This window comes from Crocuta crocuta, unplaced genomic scaffold, assembly GCF_008692635.1.
Source record: "Crocuta crocuta isolate KB4526 unplaced genomic scaffold, BGI_CrCroc_1.0 scaffold84, whole genome shotgun sequence".
Taxonomy (NCBI): Eukaryota; Metazoa; Chordata; class Mammalia; order Carnivora; family Hyaenidae; genus Crocuta; species Crocuta crocuta.
In genome coordinates this window covers 6,911,565-6,930,682 of record NW_027530213.1, presented here as the reverse complement: position 1 = coordinate 6,930,682, position 19,118 = coordinate 6,911,565, and the positions used below count along the sequence as shown (strand labels likewise).

The following is a 19,118-nucleotide window of genomic DNA, read 5'->3' as shown; positions in this document are numbered from 1 at the left end:
TTCATGGTACTTTTTTTTTTTTTACCATATGTGATTTTATCCACCAATAACATTTTCCTTTTTATCTTTTAACTTTCTATAAACCCCATATGACAATATTTGGCATATATATAATAAGTACTTAATAATATTGAGTGACCTCTCCAGAACAAATGAACCCACTGTTTTTACAGCAAGGGGACCTATATGAAGTGAGAAGCCTGACCCTCCAGTTTGACCGTTGCTGAGTGCAGTCAGTGTGAATAAGGGTGACATCACTGGCAGGCTACTTGGGCCTGGGGAAACCTACTTGCACCAAAGGCAGAGATTAGGGTTTGTTGGTGAAGGTGCCTCTCCTAATCCCCTACTCTTTCTTTTTGTCAGGCTAGGATTTATGTCTTCTTTATGAAAGGACTCCTTAGCTGTTAAATGTTGAGTTTAAACTCCAAGAGAAGATTTGAACACAGGCATCCTTCCTGTAAGGTACACTTTGGTTGTGCAGACAGAGCTTAGGCCACATCACCTTGAAGGCTGCTCAGTAGTTCAAGGATGGCTGGCTGCCTTTGGGCTAGATGGCCAGTCCTTATTCACTCTGCTCTGGGAGAAATGTGGCCCCAATTCAGTAGATGCGGAAACAGAGAGACAGAGGAGATGAGGAACATGCCTAAGTCCTATGTTTTGAATCTAGATGCCACCAAAACTCTATAATCTTCTAGTATTTATAAAAGTATGGATGTTTGTAACCCATTAATTGTGAAGCTAAAATCCGGGTATTATAGAAACTATCAATAATTAGGAGAAGGTTTAAAGATATTTCAAAGCACAAAAGTACACCATCCCTCAGAAGTGGGAGCTACATACACTGTTTATGACACTATGTTATGATCAGGATAACTACAGTACATTAGTCTCCATTCAGACCACTACAGATATACAATATGAGGAAGAGATATTAACTTAGTAGCCTTCTTGGCTAACGCTTCAAAAACTAGAGAACATAAGAGCTACAAAAAATGGAGGTCATATTGGTCAGAAGAAGAACAGAGACTAAGAATTTTGTTATCTTGTTTGGGTGAAAGCGAAAGGGATTCTGAACAACCACCTTGATTATAATCAAGGTCTGGAACAGGTAAACCCTGAAAGACCACTGGAGGTGACACACGTGCTCTCNCCAGGCTCTGAGCTGGCAGTCAGCACAGAGCCCGACGCAGGGCTCGAACCCACGAACCGTGAGATCATGACCTAAGCGAAAGTCGGACGCTTAACCGACTAAGCCACCCAGGCGCCCCTGCTGCACATCTTTTTAACGAATCTCTGTTCATTAAAAAAATGGCCAGAGGCGCGGGTGAGGAATTCTGTTTTAGCAGTTGTTTCTCTGGGCGGAGTCCACGATAAAAGCCACCATGCAGATAGCCAGACTTCTTTCAGAACTGGCTCTAGTCCCAAATGGGGAGGCTTCACTACTCTGTGACCCAACGAATCTTGCCATTTTCTCCAAGCTGTACAGTTCCCCTGGCTACCAGCTGGAGGGCTGCCGGAAACACTTTATGCTCTGCTAATTTCACTCTTTCAGACAGAGTTGTAACAGTGTCACCTCTCTTCACTGGAACAGCTTCTTGTAAGATAATCTGTCCAGCATCTACATCTTCCTGGGGAAGGAAGCAAAAGTTTTGAACATTACTTTCTGGCCAGTACAATTTATATATAGACAGTAAGGATATTTTGGTAGGAGACATACTCACAGCTACAAAGTGCACAGTACACCCAGTGACTGTGACCCCAGCTTCCAGGACTTGCTCATGTGCATTTGAACCCTTAAAAGACGGGAGCAAGGATGGATGGATGTTGAGCATCTTTCCTGGAAATTCATAAAAACAGAGCGGTCAGAATTTAAAAATCCTATGTGTTTTACCAAAGGAATAAATGTGTTCCCGTCTAGGAGTCAGCAGGAGCCGGGTTTCTCTGGGTGTTTTGTGTGAAAAACAGAAAGAAAGTAAAGGGAAATCTAGGTTCTCATCCAAGAGGCCCTGGGGGCAGCAAGTTCCCGCCTTGCACAACTGAAGATCCACCCAGGGATGCTGAATAGGTGCCCGCAGTGACTGAAGTCGCAGATGGGATGGGTCAGCTCTGGATCACAGAGCTCTCCGGAAGATTCGGCTTGTCACTGGCACTCGCAAGAAAGTCCTGCATGGCACCTGCGTGCTGACTTCTAACCACGAAGCGGTATGTCCGCTGGCCAGATGCTGGGTTGGTCAGTTCTGTGAGCATTATGTCACCACAGCCACTGCCAATTTTGTAGTCTATCTAATCACATACAACAAACTCTCTGGAGAGAGAATACATTTACTGCCCAAATGTAGGCACAAAAAAGGACAACAGGATGTTAGTGGAATGTTAAATGTTAGTGAAACCATGAAAATGTTAGTGGAAAGGACAGTAACACAAGGTGTGTTTTCCAGAAATAATGCCTTCCTTGCCTTGTCTGGCAACGGTCTACACTTCCTAAGAGTAGAATGGACTCTTCATTTTGGGGTACAGAGAACTGCTTTCTTTTGCTTCACAACAAGTAAAAATGTCTCTTCCGAATATTTATTTAGAAGATAAAATATTAATAATGTGAGTAACCTAAGCTGTAGTAGAACAAGTGATTAATTACAGGCCAAAAGAAAGCCAAAGAAGCAGGCCAAAGAAAACGGATAAAAAGAGCAGGATAATAAAAGATTATTGGGTCATTCATTCTTTGAGCTGAGGCAAAGGAAGTTAATTTATGACCTGTGTTAAAATGGCCTAGTAAATATTTCACAGTTGGGATTGTTTGGGAAGTTAACCATCCTGCAGTGGTTGAATTCTCAATGAGGGGGTCAAATTGTAGCTTACCATCCCATTTTCTGACAAAGGGGCCAGATAAAATTCTCATGAATCCTGCAAGACAGACTATGTCTGTGGAGAACTCTTCAAGGACTTGGTCAATTGCAGTGTCAAATTCTACACGACTTTTATATAATTTATGATTAATTACCTGTAACGGAAAGAGATAAGCACAGTCTTTATAAATGAATTACCAAAAATAATTTAAAACTCAACCTTTACGTAAACCATACTTCGCTTCTTTCTGATGAAGACGCGCCTGATGTAAAGAAGTACGAGATGGGGAGGATGGAGTTGAAAGGCACACCCCCCAGTGCAGAAAGCTGAAGAACAAGGTGTCCTACAGACGGAGGTCTTGTGGGTGGGGGGCAGGTTAGGAGTTTAAATACAGTCTGCAGGAAAGATACTTCTCAAAGTAACTCACTCTGGTGGGAATTCCGGCTCTTTCTGCTTTATCTAAGCCAGCCACCCCAACTTTGTTGGAGATAACGACAACGATGTGTGCGCAGCTACTTGGCTCCTTGGTACTGTCTATGAGAGCCTGGAGGTTTGACCCTGAAAAAGAGAGAAAAACACAAGTAAGCTGACATTCCTTACAAGAGATATATACCATTCTGAATACTGAATGGTCAAGATTTTCAAATAAATGTCAGAAAAGATTGGCAAAATACGTGAGGCTTTTAAATTCCCTTTCTCTTGGGATAACGGATCAATAATAGCTTATGAAAGCGCAGGCATTCTTGGTTTTAGGATATGTAATTTTTCCCGCAAAATACCTTATGTTCCAGCACTGTAATAAAAACAGTACAACATGATTTAAAAACTGACTGATGAGAAATAATCTGCTTAATTAAGCAAGAAAGAAATCTTTTTTTTTTGAAGATTTTATTTTTTTTAAGTGTTTATTTTTGAGAGAGAGAATGAACGAGTGAGGGAGGGGCAGAGAGAGGAGACAAAGAATCCGGAGCAGGCTCTGTGCTGCCAGTGTAGAGCCCAACACAGGGCTCGAACTCATGAAGTGTGAGATCATGACCTGAGCCAAAGTTGGATGCTTAACCAACTGAGCCACTTAGGCGCCCCAAAGATTTTATTTTTTAAAGTAATCTCTATATCCAACATGGGGCTTGAACTTATAACCCCGAGAGCAAGAGTCGCATGCTCTACTGACTGAGCCAGCCAGGTACCTGGAAAGATCCACCCTCTCAAGAAGAAACCATTATGACCCTGACAATAGCTTCTTTGTTTCACCATCACGTTGGGCCTAAAGTATACTGAAACCTTAATATGGACTTGGAAAGCAATTACATTTCTGGGAATGTATCCTAAAGAAATAATCAGTTATGTGCTTAAAAATGTGTATTAAAAAAAACTGTTCATAGCAATGCTGCTTATTAAAGTGGGAAAAAGAAACATGGTATATATTCATCTGAGAGAATATGGTGCTTTTTTTTTTTTAAATCTTTTTAAATGTTTTATTTATTTCTGAGAGAGAGCGAGCATGAGCAGGGGAGGGTCAGAGAAAGAGGGAGATACAGAATCTGAAACAGCCTCCAGGCTCTGAGCTAGCTGTCAGCACAGAGCCCAACACGAGGCTCGAACCCAGGAACCATGAGATCATGACCTGAGCCAAAGTTGGACGCTCAAATGACTGAGCCACCCAGGCGCCCCATAGAATGCTCTTATTACTTTATCCTCTGTCTACAACAGTCAAACATAAATTTTACCTTATTATTATTAACAATTAAAAAAAAACCCTCAGCAGGGTGCTGGAGGGGTTGTGGGTAGGGGGGATGGGCTAAATGGGCAAGGGGCATTAAGAAAGACCCTTGTTGGGATGAGCACTGGGGGTTATACACAGGGGATGGGTCACTGGAATCTACTCCTGAAATCATTACTGTACTATATGCTAACTTGGATGGAAATTAAGAAATAAAAAAAAAGAATCATAAAAAGGAAACAAACAAATCTCAGCCATTTTAAGACTTTTCAATTACAAAGCTACAGTACAAAAAGAAGATGGATTTTCTCTTTTCTAGTTTCTTTTTCTTCAGCCATCTTTGTGATACCCTCTACTCTTCCTTTAGGGTCTCAAATGCCTCAGAAAAGTAGAAAGACTGAGGATACAGATAAAGAACAGTCCTTAACAACCCCCTACCCCCCTACGGAGAGCGTCCTCACAATCTGAAGGAGGTTTACCTGTTTTTGGGGGGGGAGGAAGGGAGAGGGGCACATCTCACCTGTTCCAGATATTAAGACAGCCACTCTTGCCTTTTTTGGTTGGACAGAGAAATGATTTTTCAGAGTGCCATTCTCCAATACTGATCCATTTACTTGCATGGTTTCAAACAGACGCTTGATTTTCACACGAGGAGAACCTTCATTTCAAACACACCCAATAAATAAGACTAGAACAACTGTGAATTAACAGTAATGGAAAGAGTATTTTATGAAAATTGAGAATACTTTATTCTGAAAATAAGATATGCACGGACTAAAATGAAGAATAGATTTGTGTTACTTAAAGTTACTCATAAACACTTCATGAAAGAGAACACATGTAATTACCTACTTCAACTAAAAGCTATGGCGTGCCACTGTCTCCTGACCTCAGGGTAGGGATGTGACCTAAGCAAGGCCATTCAAAGATTTGGTACAGGATGTTGAGGAAGAGAAGGCCTCTTTCCTAATGCAATGTGAGCTCAAGGATGTAGGCTCAAGAGATCTTTCTGGTATTTGGAGAACCGGCCTGAAAAGGAACCTACACAATAAAGGGACGAAAGGCAGATAGAGACATCACCAGCAAGTATTGGTGTCTCTGTCAGCTCAGCTGAGCGGCTTTTCTGCCACTCCACCAATTTCCAATACGTTTGACAGAGTCCTGAGTGTACATGGCACTTGTCAGGGCGCCCGTTCCGCTGCCGAGCCGAGTCACAGAGCAGAGCCTGAGACGAGGTCTTGCGAGGGGGGAGATGACCTTGGGAAGTGATCCCAGCAAACCGGAGTGAGGATCTGGGAAGTTTGATCTCGAGAGCCAGTGTAAGAGCATGTAATTAACCTGCTCGCCACCGGAGGCACCTGGGGCTTGACTCCCCTGGGACCTCAAAGGCACCACGAAGACTGTCTCAGAACTGCTCCCTTCTTCTGTCCCTAAAGTGGGTTATTTATTCACCCCACTGTTCAGGGCTGTCTTTTGGGGTACAGTTGTGCATATGTGACCAGCACACGAAGCGTCAGCGCCCTAAGGCAGGAGGGAAGAGGCGTGTGGTGGTACTAGCTTCCGCGTCGCGCTGTCGCGGCTGTGTGAACACAGGTGTCGTACAATGGCTTCAATAAAAGGTAGGCAGAAGCTCGAGGCAGGACAGTTGTATTTCAGGTTATAAACCTAAGAGCAAGTAGACAAGGAGCGGTTACCTGTGGGTCGCGCAACCACCTTGCCAATCACCCAGGCTTCTTCCTTGTGCCGCTTAATATCCTGCAGAACCTGCTCTGTCGTATCCTCCGCCACCACTAGGGCAGCCCCAAGCCCACAGTTAAACGTTCTGGCCATCTCTTCCTCAGACAGGTGTCCTTCCTGCTGTAACCACGAGAAGATCCGGGGGATCCGCCAGGTCTGGGCATCTGAAAACAGAAAAGATTTAAATAAAACAAAACAAAAAAATAACAACAAAAAAAAAAGGGGTGGGGGGGTCTCCTGGGTGGCTCAGTCAGTTAAGTGTCCGACTTCAGCTCAGGTCATGATCTCATGGTTCATGGGTTCGAGCCCCGCATCAGGTTCTGTCCTACAGCCACCTCAGAGCCTGAAGGTTCTTAAACAGAGCTGTTTAAGATTCTGTACCTCCCTCTCTCTCTGACCCTCCCTTGCTCATGCTGTCTCTCTCTCTCAGAAATAAATAAAACATAAAAAAAATTTTAAAAAATAATAATAAAAGAAAACAGGCAAGATATTAATCTACCGTCTCCAAGTATAACGTATGCATACACACACACCTGTGAATTTTTTTGGGGATCCATCTGTACCTCAGATATCCAGAACACTGTTGCTGACACACTTGGCCAGTATTCACAATTATGTGAGGTTTTGTGCTGCCTTAACTATATTTTTAGGAACCCTCTAATGGATTGTGTTACCAGCTGAATTCCCATAAAGGTTTGTGAATGTTTAGCTGGGTCTTAGCAATGACCAAAATGCACCCTAAGTATGATGCAAAGCTAGGTGGCTTAAGTTAAGGATTTAGAGGAAATGTGTACACTATGTAAAAAGTTATGCTATATAAAAGGTTAAAATAAAAAACTCTATCCTGCTGTATTTACTTTAAAATTTAGATTGAGGTCTGTTATAATACAATAAACGTCTCTAATAAAAGTTTACTTTTATTACTTTTTTATCTTAGGAAGAGAGGATATATATATATGGATATAATACGTATATTATACCCTTGTATATATTATATATATCCATAGAGAGAGAGAGAGAGAGAAGAAGGAGGGTGAGAGAGGGAGAGAGCATGCATGCACTCTTGTGCATGAGCAGGGTAGGGGTGGAGAGAGAGACAGAATCCCAAGTAGGCTTTGCACTGTCAGCTCAGAGCCTCATGTGGGGCTCAATCACACAACTCTGAGATCATGACCTAAGCTGAAATCGAGAGTTGGATGCTCAATCAACTGAGCCACGCAAGCATCCCTTTAATAAAAGATTTTAAGTACAGGCATAAACACAACACACACACAATTTATATTTGGATAATTCTTTGGACTCTATGGTTAGGGGATCTGACTTATAAAAAAATACTGAATTAAGTATTTATTCATGATGCTCCTAAGAAAGGGATGTCATTGTAAACTTAGCTTTTTATTAAATAACAGGTTAACAATCAGTTCCCCTTATTAATTTGGTGTACCTGCTGGAAAATCAGTTCTTTCTTTTTCTCTTTCTTTTTTAAAGTAATTTCTACCCTCAATGTGAGGCTTGAATGAACCCAAGACCCCAAAACCAAGAGCCACATGCTCTATAGACTCAGCCAGCCAGGTGCTGACAATCAGTTCTTAAATGTTCTAGAATTGATACAATATTTTAAAGTTTATTTATTTTATTTTGAGGGAGACCAAGAGTGCACACACATGCGCGAGTATGGGAGGGGCAAGAGAGGGGGAGAGAGAATCCTAAGCAGGCTCCATGTGGTTGGCACAGAGCCTGATGTGAGGCTTGAACCCACAAACTGTGAGACCATGACTTAAGCCAAGACCAAGAGTCGGACATTCACCCAACTGAGCCACCCAGGTGCCCCTAGGTTGATACAATTTTTAAAAGGCATCTGCATGTCTATGAATGTTCTCCATCAGATTTCTACTAGCTGGGAAATGTCCATTCTTAAAAGCTGAGCTCAAAGATTTAGCTACTATGATGTTCACTGTTCTATCAATAGTCAAAAGTCAACAGCAACATAAAACCAAATAGTGGAGGGCACCTGGTAGCTCAGTGTCCGACTCTTGATTTGGGCTCAGGTCATGATCTCATGGTTCGTGGGTTCAAGTCCTGCAACAGGCTCTGTGCTGACACTGCAGAGCCTGCTTGAGAGTCTTTCTCCCTCTAAATAAATAAACTTAAAAAAAAAATTAAACAAAACAAAAACTAAATAGTGGTATGTCCATAAAAAATGGAATACTTGTCTAAAAAATGTTATTTTTTATTTTATTTTTTTTAATGTTTTATTTATTTCTGAGAGAGAGAGAGAGTATGAGCAGGGGAGGGTCAGAGAGAGAGAGATACAGAATCTGAAGCAGGCTCCAGGCTCTGAGGCGNTGCACACACATGCGCGAGTATGGGAGGGGCAAGAGAGGGGGAGAGAGAATCCTAAGCAGGCTCCATGTGGTTGGCACAGAGCCTGATGTGAGGCTTGAACCCACAAACTGTGAGACCATGACTTAAGCCAAGACCAAGAGTCGGACATTCACCCAACTGAGCCACCCAGGTGCCCCTAGGTTGATACAATTTTTAAAAGGCATCTGCATGTCTATGAATGTTCTCCATCAGATTTCTACTAGCTGGGAAATGTCCATTCTTAAAAGCTGAGCTCAAAGATTTAGCTACTATGATGTTCACTGTTCTATCAATAGTCAAAAGTCAACAGCAACATAAAACCAAATAGTGGAGGGCACCTGGTAGCTCAGTGTCCGACTCTTGATTTGGGCTCAGGTCATGATCTCATGGTTCGTGGGTTCAACTCCTGCATCAGGCTCTGTGCTGACACTGCAGAGCCTGCTTGAGAGTCTTTCTCCCTCTCTAAATAAATAAACTTAAAAAAAAAATTAAACAAAACAAAAACTAAATAGTGGTATGTCCATAAAAAATGGAATACTTGTCTAAAAAATGTTATTTTTTATTTTATTTTTTTTAATGTTTTATTTATTTCTGAGAGAGAGAGAGAGTATGAGCAGGGGAGGGTCAGAGAGAGAGAGATACAGAATCTGAAGCAGGCTCCAGGCTCTGAGGCGGCTGTCAGCACAGAGCCCGACACGGGGCTCAAACCCATGAACTGTGAGATCATGACCTGAGCTGAAGTCGGATGCTTAACTGACTGAGCCACCCAGACGTCCCTTAAAAATGATGTTATTATGACAACCGGATATCGATGGCATATTAAATAGGATGAATAGCAGATTACCAAGCTATGATCTCATTTTAGCAAAGAGCCTAGTTTCTATAAATGATCAGATGGGTCATGAATAATGTAGCCAGTTGTAACTTTAATGCTAAAAATTCCTTACTTAAATCTGCTGTCAAAGTAGGATTCCTCCAAGAAACCTCAGAGGCTGATACAAGGGACTGAACTTCCTTTTTATTGGGATACAGACGTTTGTGTAACTCAAACACAATGGCCTTTGGGAATATGGCTACATCAACTCTATATCACAATCTATTTCTGATTCTTTAGATTCTCTCTTGGATTCTTAGCTTCATGTACTCTCTGACTATAAGGTTAGCTCAGCAAATCTACTCATGTGTACCCATGGCTGCTTCCCCTCACGAGGGACCCCTCCACTTGCCCAGCCCAGCTGGATCAACTCAATCAGTTCCTATCTATCTTTCTATCTATTCATCAATCTAATTTTGAGACAGCGCAAGCAGGGGAGGGGCAGAGGATCTGAAGAGGGGTCTGCGCTGACAGCAGTGAGCCCGATGTGGGGCTTGAACTAACGAACTGTAAGATCAGGACCTGAGCCAAAGCTGGATGCTCAACCTATTGACCCATGCAGGTGCTCCAACCCAGTCATTTTTTTCCCCCCTGCTCATGTTTCAAGGCTACACACACTCTGGGAGAAAAATCACACAACTAGCTTCCCCTTCCCGATCAGTGCTGCTTGCTGCCTCATTCTTATTTCTGACTTAGTTTGCTTTATTATTTAGTCCTTTCCTCAAACCTTCACTGAGTCTGCTCATCTCAGTTAGCGCTTCTTATTTCACTCAGAGAAGGGACTACTTTATGCGACCTTCTTTTGTTTCTACTCCCTCAAACCAATGGACATTAGTTGACCACGAGAGCCGGAACAGTTTCAGTCTCCTTACCTTGCAAGAACAGGGAGGGAAAACACTGTTGCTCGATTTGCCACGAGTGTAAGTAGTGATTTTACCAATAAGTTTTTTGAAACAGCCTCTATTCACTAGTGTCTCTATCACTGTCACCCACTCCCCCAACAGTCATCTGGTAGTTGGTGTCTGTCCTCACTGAGCTGCTGTTTGAGCCGATTCTGAAATACACTGGCTTATGTCTCGCTCTCATCCCAGATCTCTATGCTGCACCTGACAGTGCTGACCAGTGTTCAGATCCTTGTAGTTTGTGATACTTTTACATGGTTTACTCCCTGCTTCTGACTGTTCTTTCCCAATAATTCTTCCTCTGTCAACCTTTAAAGTGGACTGAGCACTGAGGAACAACCTTTCTAGTCCCCTCCGCTCTCTTGGCCGTAACTATTACTGACCTACATATAAGCACCAAATTTCAGCCTGATCTCAACTTCTGCTCTTAGATACTTTATAATAAACACCCTGAAGATTTAAAATACTATTCCCACTTCCTACCCAAATCTACTCTTCCTCCATCTATTTGCTCATTTAACTAGAAACCTGGGACTTGATTCTTCTACACACAAAATGATTCTCCAGTCAGTCTCCCTCCCTCATAGACTATTCAACAGCTATCACTTTTCTTCCTGGCATGTTCCTGATTCCTTCCCGACAGAACTTACCATTCCTTCCCCTGCCCCGTAGCACTTTACCTATATAAGTCGGTTATGTGAGAGGATTTTATGCCTTATAAACATGGCCCTAAAGCAAAAAGAGGTAGAAAGGTCAGCCCTTTTTTTCCTGAGAATCCCCAACAATTAAGAATTTTCCATATATAATTATGTGCCATAACTACCCATAGTTTTCTTCCGTAATGTAGTTTTCCTCCAAATGGTTTTCTGAACAAAAAGTTCCTCTTAGCAATCTCACCTAAATCTACTCCAAATTTCTCGGGAAGGACTCTGGGGATGTTTTCCAGCAATCCTCCACCAGTAATATGGGCAAAGGCCTTGACATGTCCTGAACGTAGGACAGGTAATAGCGAATGGCTGTAGATTCTGGTCGGAGTTAGAAGTAAGTCCCCTGTGTACCGGAGAGAGAAGACAAAAACTTAGTGAATGTAAGACCAAAGCATATATAAAAAACAATTCTGACATACAGAATGATTTGACCCTGCACAGACACACTGGTTCTACAATAATGTCCAAATAGTAAAATCATAGGACAGTGTAATTTATTCCATTCTAATTAACTAAGGAAAGCCTAAACCACTAACTGGTTGCTCAGCCATTTCCAAACGGGAGAGTTTAAGCATGTGTGCATTTACCCAAGGTCTGGTCACCACATCCATCAGGCGCTGGAGAAGAGTACTGGAGGGAAGAGTTGGCCACAATTTTCCTCACAAGGCTAAACCCATTGCTGTGAAGACCAGATGAAGCTATTCCAATAACAACATCCCCTTCGGTGATTCTTTCCAGGTGAGGGAGTTTCTGATCCCGCTCCATGGCACCGACAGCAAAGCCGGCTAGATCGTACTCTCCAGGAGGATACATGTCAGGCATTTCTGCGGTTTCACCTCCTAGCAGGAGGACACAACAAGGGCAAAGAAGTCACATAGCATTTATAAACCTGTCTAGGAAGTGGTGATACCAGCTACTCCTTAACTTGAGGGAGAGAGGAAGCACAAGAGCTGGGGAGAGACGTAGAGGGAGAGGGGGCGAGGGAGGGAGACAAAGAATTCTAAGCAGGCTCCAGGCTCAGCACTCAGCACACAGCCCAATGCAGGGCTCAATCCCACCACCCTAGGATCATGACCAGAGGCAAAATCAAGAATTGGGGTCTCAAATGACTAAGCCACCCGGGTGCCCCCTTTTTAAGTTTGTTTATTTATTTAAATCATCTCTACACCCAACATGGGGCTCAAACTCATGACCCAAGATGAAGAGTCACGTGCTTTTACAAGTGAGCCAGCCAGGTGCTCCCTGCTCTTAATATGAACAATTAAGCACGTGGCTATATTTCGCAAATGTCCAAAAAGAACGTACTCTGTTAGCTGCCTAACAGAATTTTCAACCAAGTACGTTTTTAAGGGAACCAGTGCTAATTTCCATGAGGGAGAAGTGTGGCCTCCCACCAGCATCACACTCAAAGGATGAAGGATGAATGCTTGGCTGCATATGCCATTCCTATGGCAGTTTAATGTTAGAACTGCTTTCACCTGTATTTGATCTTTATGATCACTCTACATTCCAGATGATGGTACAGGCTTAGAGAAGTGATATACTCAGGCCTATGTCCAAATGTCCTGGCCTAGTACACCATAGTTCACTTTTGTGATCATATGTAAAGACAGGGTCTAGGCAGGCAGAGTCCAAGTTATAAACTGTTTTTTTTTTTTTTATGCATGGTGTTTTGCTTTTTTAAATGTTTATTTACTTACTTGGAGAGAGAATGAGTGCCCGAGCAACAGTGGGGAAGGAAGGAAGAGGGGGAGAGGAGGAGAGAGTATGAAAGGGGGAGGGGGTAGGGAGAGGGAGAGAAAATCCCAAGCAGGCTCCATGCTGTTAGCATAGAGCCCAACACAGGGCTCGATCCCATGAACTGTGAGATCATGACCTGCGCCAATACCAATAATGAGACATTTAACTGACTGAGCCACCTAGGTGCCCCTAAACTGTTCTAAAAAGATGGTTGAAAGGCAATTTTGGCCGTTGGGATAGATTTTTCACAGAAATGGTAATATGAAGAAGGTAGTTTCACTGTTCAGTTGGCCTACACATTCATTTTGCTTAAAATTCTCACACGTATTTAAGTGATGTTTCTCTAAGCGTTAGGTACAAAGGCCAGTAAGGAGGAAACCACTCCTAACCTGTCTGTCCATGAGGCCATTACGATGGGAATGGAGATGACAAAGATCAGGGGGAAAGGTAAGGACTGGCTCACAGTCTAGGCATAGGAGTCTGGGGACAAACCTTGGAGGAGGAGCTTGAGGGCACCAGGATCTAAGTTTTCTTCTGCTAATGTCATCTATAGTTTATTTGCCTCATCTTGTAATCTTTAGTTTTTCTTCTTATCTACCTAGGTACCAATCACATTTATATATAGGGGTAAAATACAGTAAAAAAGAACCGGAGATTAATGGACAGTCATACCAAGGAGAGCACATCCAGCTTTCCCACAGGCTCTGGCGATTCCAGCGACAACAGCTTCAGTTGTACTGAGGTCAAGTTTTCCACAAGAAAAGTAATCAAGGAAGAAGAGGGGCTCTGCCCCTTGGGCCAGAATATCATTTACACACATTGCAACCAAATCTTGGCCAATGGTATCATGTTTGTTACACTGCTGGGCAATCTAAAGAAGCACAATAGAAATGTCCACATAAGAGAATAAGCTCTAAATAATATCTTGTCAGCTTATCAGTGGAGGCTAAGAAATACTGCTGCTCCGAGCTCCCAAAGACAAAATACTAAATTCTGATGAGCTACATGATCCAAAAGTATCCCATTTAATCCCCTCAAATAAGCCTTCCATCCAGATAGAGCCTCAACCACATCGTGCTGTTAGAAATATATAAATATTTTAGCCATATTTATGGTTATTTGGTATGGTTCTTTAGTGCATATACATCAGGAGGAAAAAAATATATTTGATATATAGTAAATTCTCTGTTAACTTTCACAAAAGGCCTTTAACCACCCAGATGTCTGATTACCTTCAGTTTAGTTCCCACACCATCTGTTCCACTGGCCAGAAGAGGATCTTTGAAACCAGCTGCTTTCAAATCAAAAAGACCAGCAAAACCTCCAAGGTCAACATCACAGCCTAATGGGGAAAAAATTAAATACTTGCTACATTTCAACAGATTAAAAATGGATGTACAAACAACTTGTTCATAAGCATGGCTAAAACAAGAGTTGCCTTTCCTGAGTATGGGGGAGAGAACCATGTGCTCAAAGAATTGATCAAGAATTTCTAGTAATTGAATATTAAAGGGGCAGACATATCTAAGTTTAACATCATGGATAAGAAATGCTTTTCTTTTTTAAAAATGTTTACTAATTTTGGGGTGCCTGAGTGGCTCAGTTGGTTAAGGGTCTGATTTCGGCTCAGGTCATGGTCTCAGAGATCATGAGTTTGAGCCCTGCATTGGGTTCTCTGGTATTGGTATGGAGCCCACAATGGATCCTGTTACCCTCTCTCTGCCTTTCCCCTGCTTGTGCACTCTCAAATAAATAAATAAATAAAATACAAATACATACATACATACATAAATAAAACATCAGAGAGAGAGTACAAGTGGGGAAGGGGCTGTCAGCATACAGCCCAATTCAGGGCTCAATCTCAGGAACTGTAGGATCATGACCTGAGCCAAAGCCAAGAGTTGGATGCTTAACTAACTGAGCCACCCAGGCACCTCAGAAATGTCTTCCTTAATATTAGAGACAAGAAAGCAGAAAATCAGGTATGGCTTACATAGGACAAGACTTAACAGCAACCTGGAATTAATTTGGTATATTTTCCTCAGTAAACTACAAAGCCCAAATCAATTCTTAGTGTGTGTCAAAGCTAATGAATGAACTAGCAAAGTACAGGCTCTGACTTACCTGGCCTGGAGGTAGCTTTTGCTAAAGGTTTAATTTTCTTGACCAGCATATTTCCAGCTGCAATGTCTACCCCAGATTCCTTGTATGTCAGGCCCCTAAAGAATTAAAATAATAAAACACTTCACCTAAATGCTAGGGAAAATTATTTTAATTTTAAAGTATTATTTAAAACAGAAGATATCCCTAGTGATTTTTAGATCTCTGAACATGCGAGGCCCCATCCAAAGATTTTAACGTGTCTAGGGCAGGCCCTGGAAATTGAAATGTGTTTAAATAACTTCCTCAGTTGATTCCATTGTACCATCACTACTGAGAACTACTTCTCTTACTTACTTCTTCTGGAAGTACTACTCATAGGCTTCTCCTAGTACTTCTCATATCTCATATACTGACATTTTGCCATAACATCTTCATAACATAACATATTCAATTTTGGTATGGGAAGAAAAGGAATCCCAAAATGGAGTAAAGAAAGTGAAAATTAGGATTATATGCACTTTACAAAGAAATCCCTGAATAATGAAACTGGGCTCTTACTGCAATAGAGAATTGTGTAATAAGTTTCCTTATAGCTGAAGACAGTAAGAAACAAGACAGTACCATGCTGGGAAAAGCAAAACCAGATGATACTCAGTGCATCATTCCCTTCTAACTAAGGCCACCACATTGACGCAGTGCATCTGAAGTTCAGGAACAGCACTGGGAATTCAGTAGTCTTGCCTTACAAAAATTGGTACTTTGATCTACCAGAAAGTAGTGATACATGAATATGTGAAATTTTATTAGAAATAGGGTGTCAGGATACAAATAGAGTTGATGGCTTTGGCAATTACCAGGGTCATGCTCAGATAGGAAACCTGATTCTACTGGTTTAAAAAACCCTTTTCTTAGGTAGCAGCTGGCATTATGTCCTTTCATTTTCTTCAACTTTAATTTAATAAACTCAGACTAGTATTAAGACCACAGTCCCTTGAAATAGGTCATTTCAATGGAACCTAGTTATTTTAAAATGAAAAATAAAACTTTTAGCATGGTATTTTAATGTTCTCAATCCTAAAAATCTTCCAGTATTTAAACTTTAAGTTAATGGTATTAAGTTTAATTAAGTTACTAAAAATTTCTCATTTTGTCCTAGAACCAATTTATTTCTCAAAGATGAACTCAGTGACCAACCGGAATTATAATATTTAAGAAAAGAAAACACCCACATTTGCAATTAACAGTTTATTGATCTTACAAAAAAAATAGTTGTATGTACCAACAAATAAGGGGTACAAAAATATATTTCAGTAATAAATATAAACATAGAAAATGAGACTGCCGAAATTTACAGTATAGTCAAATTAAGTTGCAAAATTAGATGGCCAATATCTTCATCTTGAATTCTCTGACAAAACCAGGAATTAAGATAAACATACAACAGTAATATTTAAATAACTCAAGGAATAAAAAATCTCTTATCCCTAATTTTTTTTTTTTAATGTTTTATTTATTTCTAGGAGAGAGAGAGAGACAGCGCAAGCAGGGGAGGGTCAGAGAGAGGGAGACACAGAATCTGAAGCAGGCTCCAGGCTCTGAGCTGGCAGTCAGCACAGAGCCCGACGCGGGGCTTGAACCCACGAACCGCGAGATCATGACCTAAGCGAAAGTCGGACGCTTAACCGACTAAGCCACCCAGGCGCCCCTCTTATTCCTATTTTCATTGATGAGTACTTGACAAACGATTATATATATTTAAAATACACAACATGAAAAAATCTTTAATAAACTTCTCAAACATAAAAAGCTACCATGAAGCCTTTTCCATTTCATCTGAATATTTTTAAACTAGTTTTGACTCAAATTAAATGCAAATCAAAATCAGATCAGTCCCAGAGAGAGACAAGAGTATAGAATGACTTAGTATAGGGTTAATAGAATTTTCTACATAGCTACTGATACCAGTTCTGGAGCTGTGCTAGTTCTGAAGCTGTCTTAACCACCTTGGTTAGAAATTTACCTGGGCTGCTGAAGGAAAGCTATGGCACGAGAGCCAATGTCCTTCCTGTAAATGGCTCCCTCGAATTTTATAGCAGCTAGTCCTTTCTTGGCTTCTTCAAGGGCTGAGATGAGATTTTCCTGGATGGCTGTTACTGAAAGGACTCTACCCCCATTAGTCACCACCTTGCCATCTTTCAGAGCAGTGCCCGCGTGGAACACCTCTAGTCCTAAAGCTTGAACCTCAGGAAACCCTATAAGAGAGCACATTTACATAATAACAGCAGTCTATGCGTCCGAAGTAGTTTTTAGCGTTCATAAGTTTTTTAAATAAGATTTTTATTTCACTTAAATGAATCTTCACAATAATCCTATCAGGAAGGAATAAAGCAAGAGGATAGCAAATAGACCCTTTCTCTTAAGAATAGTCTGTTCTACTCTAGAGTGATAACTGTATTATCAGAAACCTGTGTTATCATAAACCTCATGTAAGAACTTTTGTTTCAATGGGGAAGCTAAAAAAAAAAAAAAAAAAAAAGAACCCAGGTCTCGAAAAGTTAAAGACTTAAACGTGGAATTGAACCTTAAATAATACCAGGGTTAGGGGATGCTGACCTCCTTTGGCAGTCTAAAATCCACGTATTAACTTCTGGCTTCTCAAAAACTCAACTAATAGTCTACTGTAGAATAGAAGCCTTACCAATAACATACACAGTTGATTAATGCGTATTTTGTATGTTATGCATACCGTATGCTATATTCTTATAATAAGCTTAAGTTCGAGAAAAGAAACTGTTATCAGAAAAGTCATAAGGAAGAGAAAAATGCATTTACAGTATATTGTGTTGCAAAAAAAAACCCCATTATCTAAGGGAACCCATGCAGTTCAAACCCATGTTCTTCAAGGGTCAGCAGTACAGTTATTTTCTCCTGATAGAACATTAAAAACTAAAACTTTTAAAAGAGGAAAAAAGGAAAAAAAAAACCCCTCTAAACATCGGTGAATACAAACTGAATTTGATCACATCTTTAACTTAAAAGGAATTTCTTTTTTATCATTGCCACCGAAGTTGCTCTATTCTTTAAATAACCAACAGAATAACTGTAATGCAAAAGTCTTAATCTTTTCCCTAATGTAACAATTCTAAAATTTTAAGACAAATTTGATCTTAGGCCCTGTCTAAAAACCCTAGCTTAATTTTCTTTTGAGCTTACTTTTAAGCTCTCACGTATAACTTCACACCTAATATATTATCAGACCATATTTTCTGTATTCTCAAGTGACCAACATGGGCAGCTTATACAAAGATAATCTCTTAATTAAAAAATAAATAAAACACACTCATATATTCTTTGTTCTTTTTGGTCACTACTCTTAGCATTGCAGTTGGTAACTTGTTAATAGAAGTCTTCCCTAAATGTTGTAACACAAGGGCATTCAGTACCCAAATACCTACTGGTTTTGGGAAGAATACTGCTGCGTCAGAAATAACTATTAACTGTTACACTCGTTACCTCAGTCTTAGGGAAATTTCACCAATATAAGTGATCTTGATTCTATCCCTTCTCATTCATTAAGAGGCGATCAATTCCTACCTGCTCTGCTGCCATGTGTGGGACTCATAGGGCAGTGGACTTGTCTGGGCAAGGCAGGGAATGGGGTGTCTGAACCAAACACCCTGCTGGGGTCCTGAGGGAGGCCAAACTATGGCCTGCCAGGGATCATGGAGGTCTGCCTTTGGGCTTATGGCACTAGAACTTAACTTGGCATTTTAAGACGTGGTTTTATTATCATTTAATAAGAGATGCCTCATTTCCTGTAAAGGGAAGGAGGAGCGAAAGCTAGTTATGAAACTGTTTTAAGTCCGACCTCCTAGTGACTAGGGGGTATGCTGCAAATGGGAGGAGGAGGTGGGGGTCTAGTTGTGATGTAGTTTCTACTGATGTTCCTCTGACTCTCATAAATTCCCTTTATCTTCCTGGCTCTTGGAGAGTGGAAAAGAAAAGTACACTGAGAGATATTCTAGGAACTTGGCTAGCCCTACTCAGGTCTTCGTTGTGCAAGAAGAGAAATGGATGGCAATTCTTTAAATACAGTAATTCTGGATAGTTGAAACCCACATCTAACA

General features: G+C 41.1%; 1 protein-coding gene across 1 annotated transcript in view; it reads right to left on the bottom strand.

Annotated features, from left to right (window-relative positions):
• Nucleotides 1–1,154: 1,154 nt before the first annotated feature.
• Nucleotides 1,155–19,118, bottom strand: part of GART (phosphoribosylglycinamide formyltransferase, phosphoribosylglycinamide synthetase, phosphoribosylaminoimidazole synthetase) — a 31,742-nt gene continuing 13,778 nt past the window's right edge. Inside the window, exons 11-22 of the mRNA XM_077765494.1 lie at nt 17,012–17,243; nt 15,013–15,107; nt 14,121–14,230; nt 13,561–13,759; nt 11,736–11,987; nt 11,339–11,491; nt 6,259–6,465; nt 5,085–5,222; nt 3,272–3,402; nt 2,857–2,998; nt 1,722–1,837; nt 1,155–1,628 (exon numbers count right to left, since the gene is read on the bottom strand). Of these exons, the coding sequence (XP_077621620.1) occupies nt 1,440–1,628; nt 1,722–1,837; nt 2,857–2,998; nt 3,272–3,402; nt 5,085–5,222; nt 6,259–6,465; nt 11,339–11,491; nt 11,736–11,987; nt 13,561–13,759; nt 14,121–14,230; nt 15,013–15,107; nt 17,012–17,243 (1,964 nt within the window). The 3' untranslated portion in view covers nt 1,155–1,439. The remainder of the gene's footprint in view (nt 1,629–1,721; nt 1,838–2,856; nt 2,999–3,271; nt 3,403–5,084; nt 5,223–6,258; nt 6,466–11,338; nt 11,492–11,735; nt 11,988–13,560; nt 13,760–14,120; nt 14,231–15,012; nt 15,108–17,011; nt 17,244–19,118) is intronic.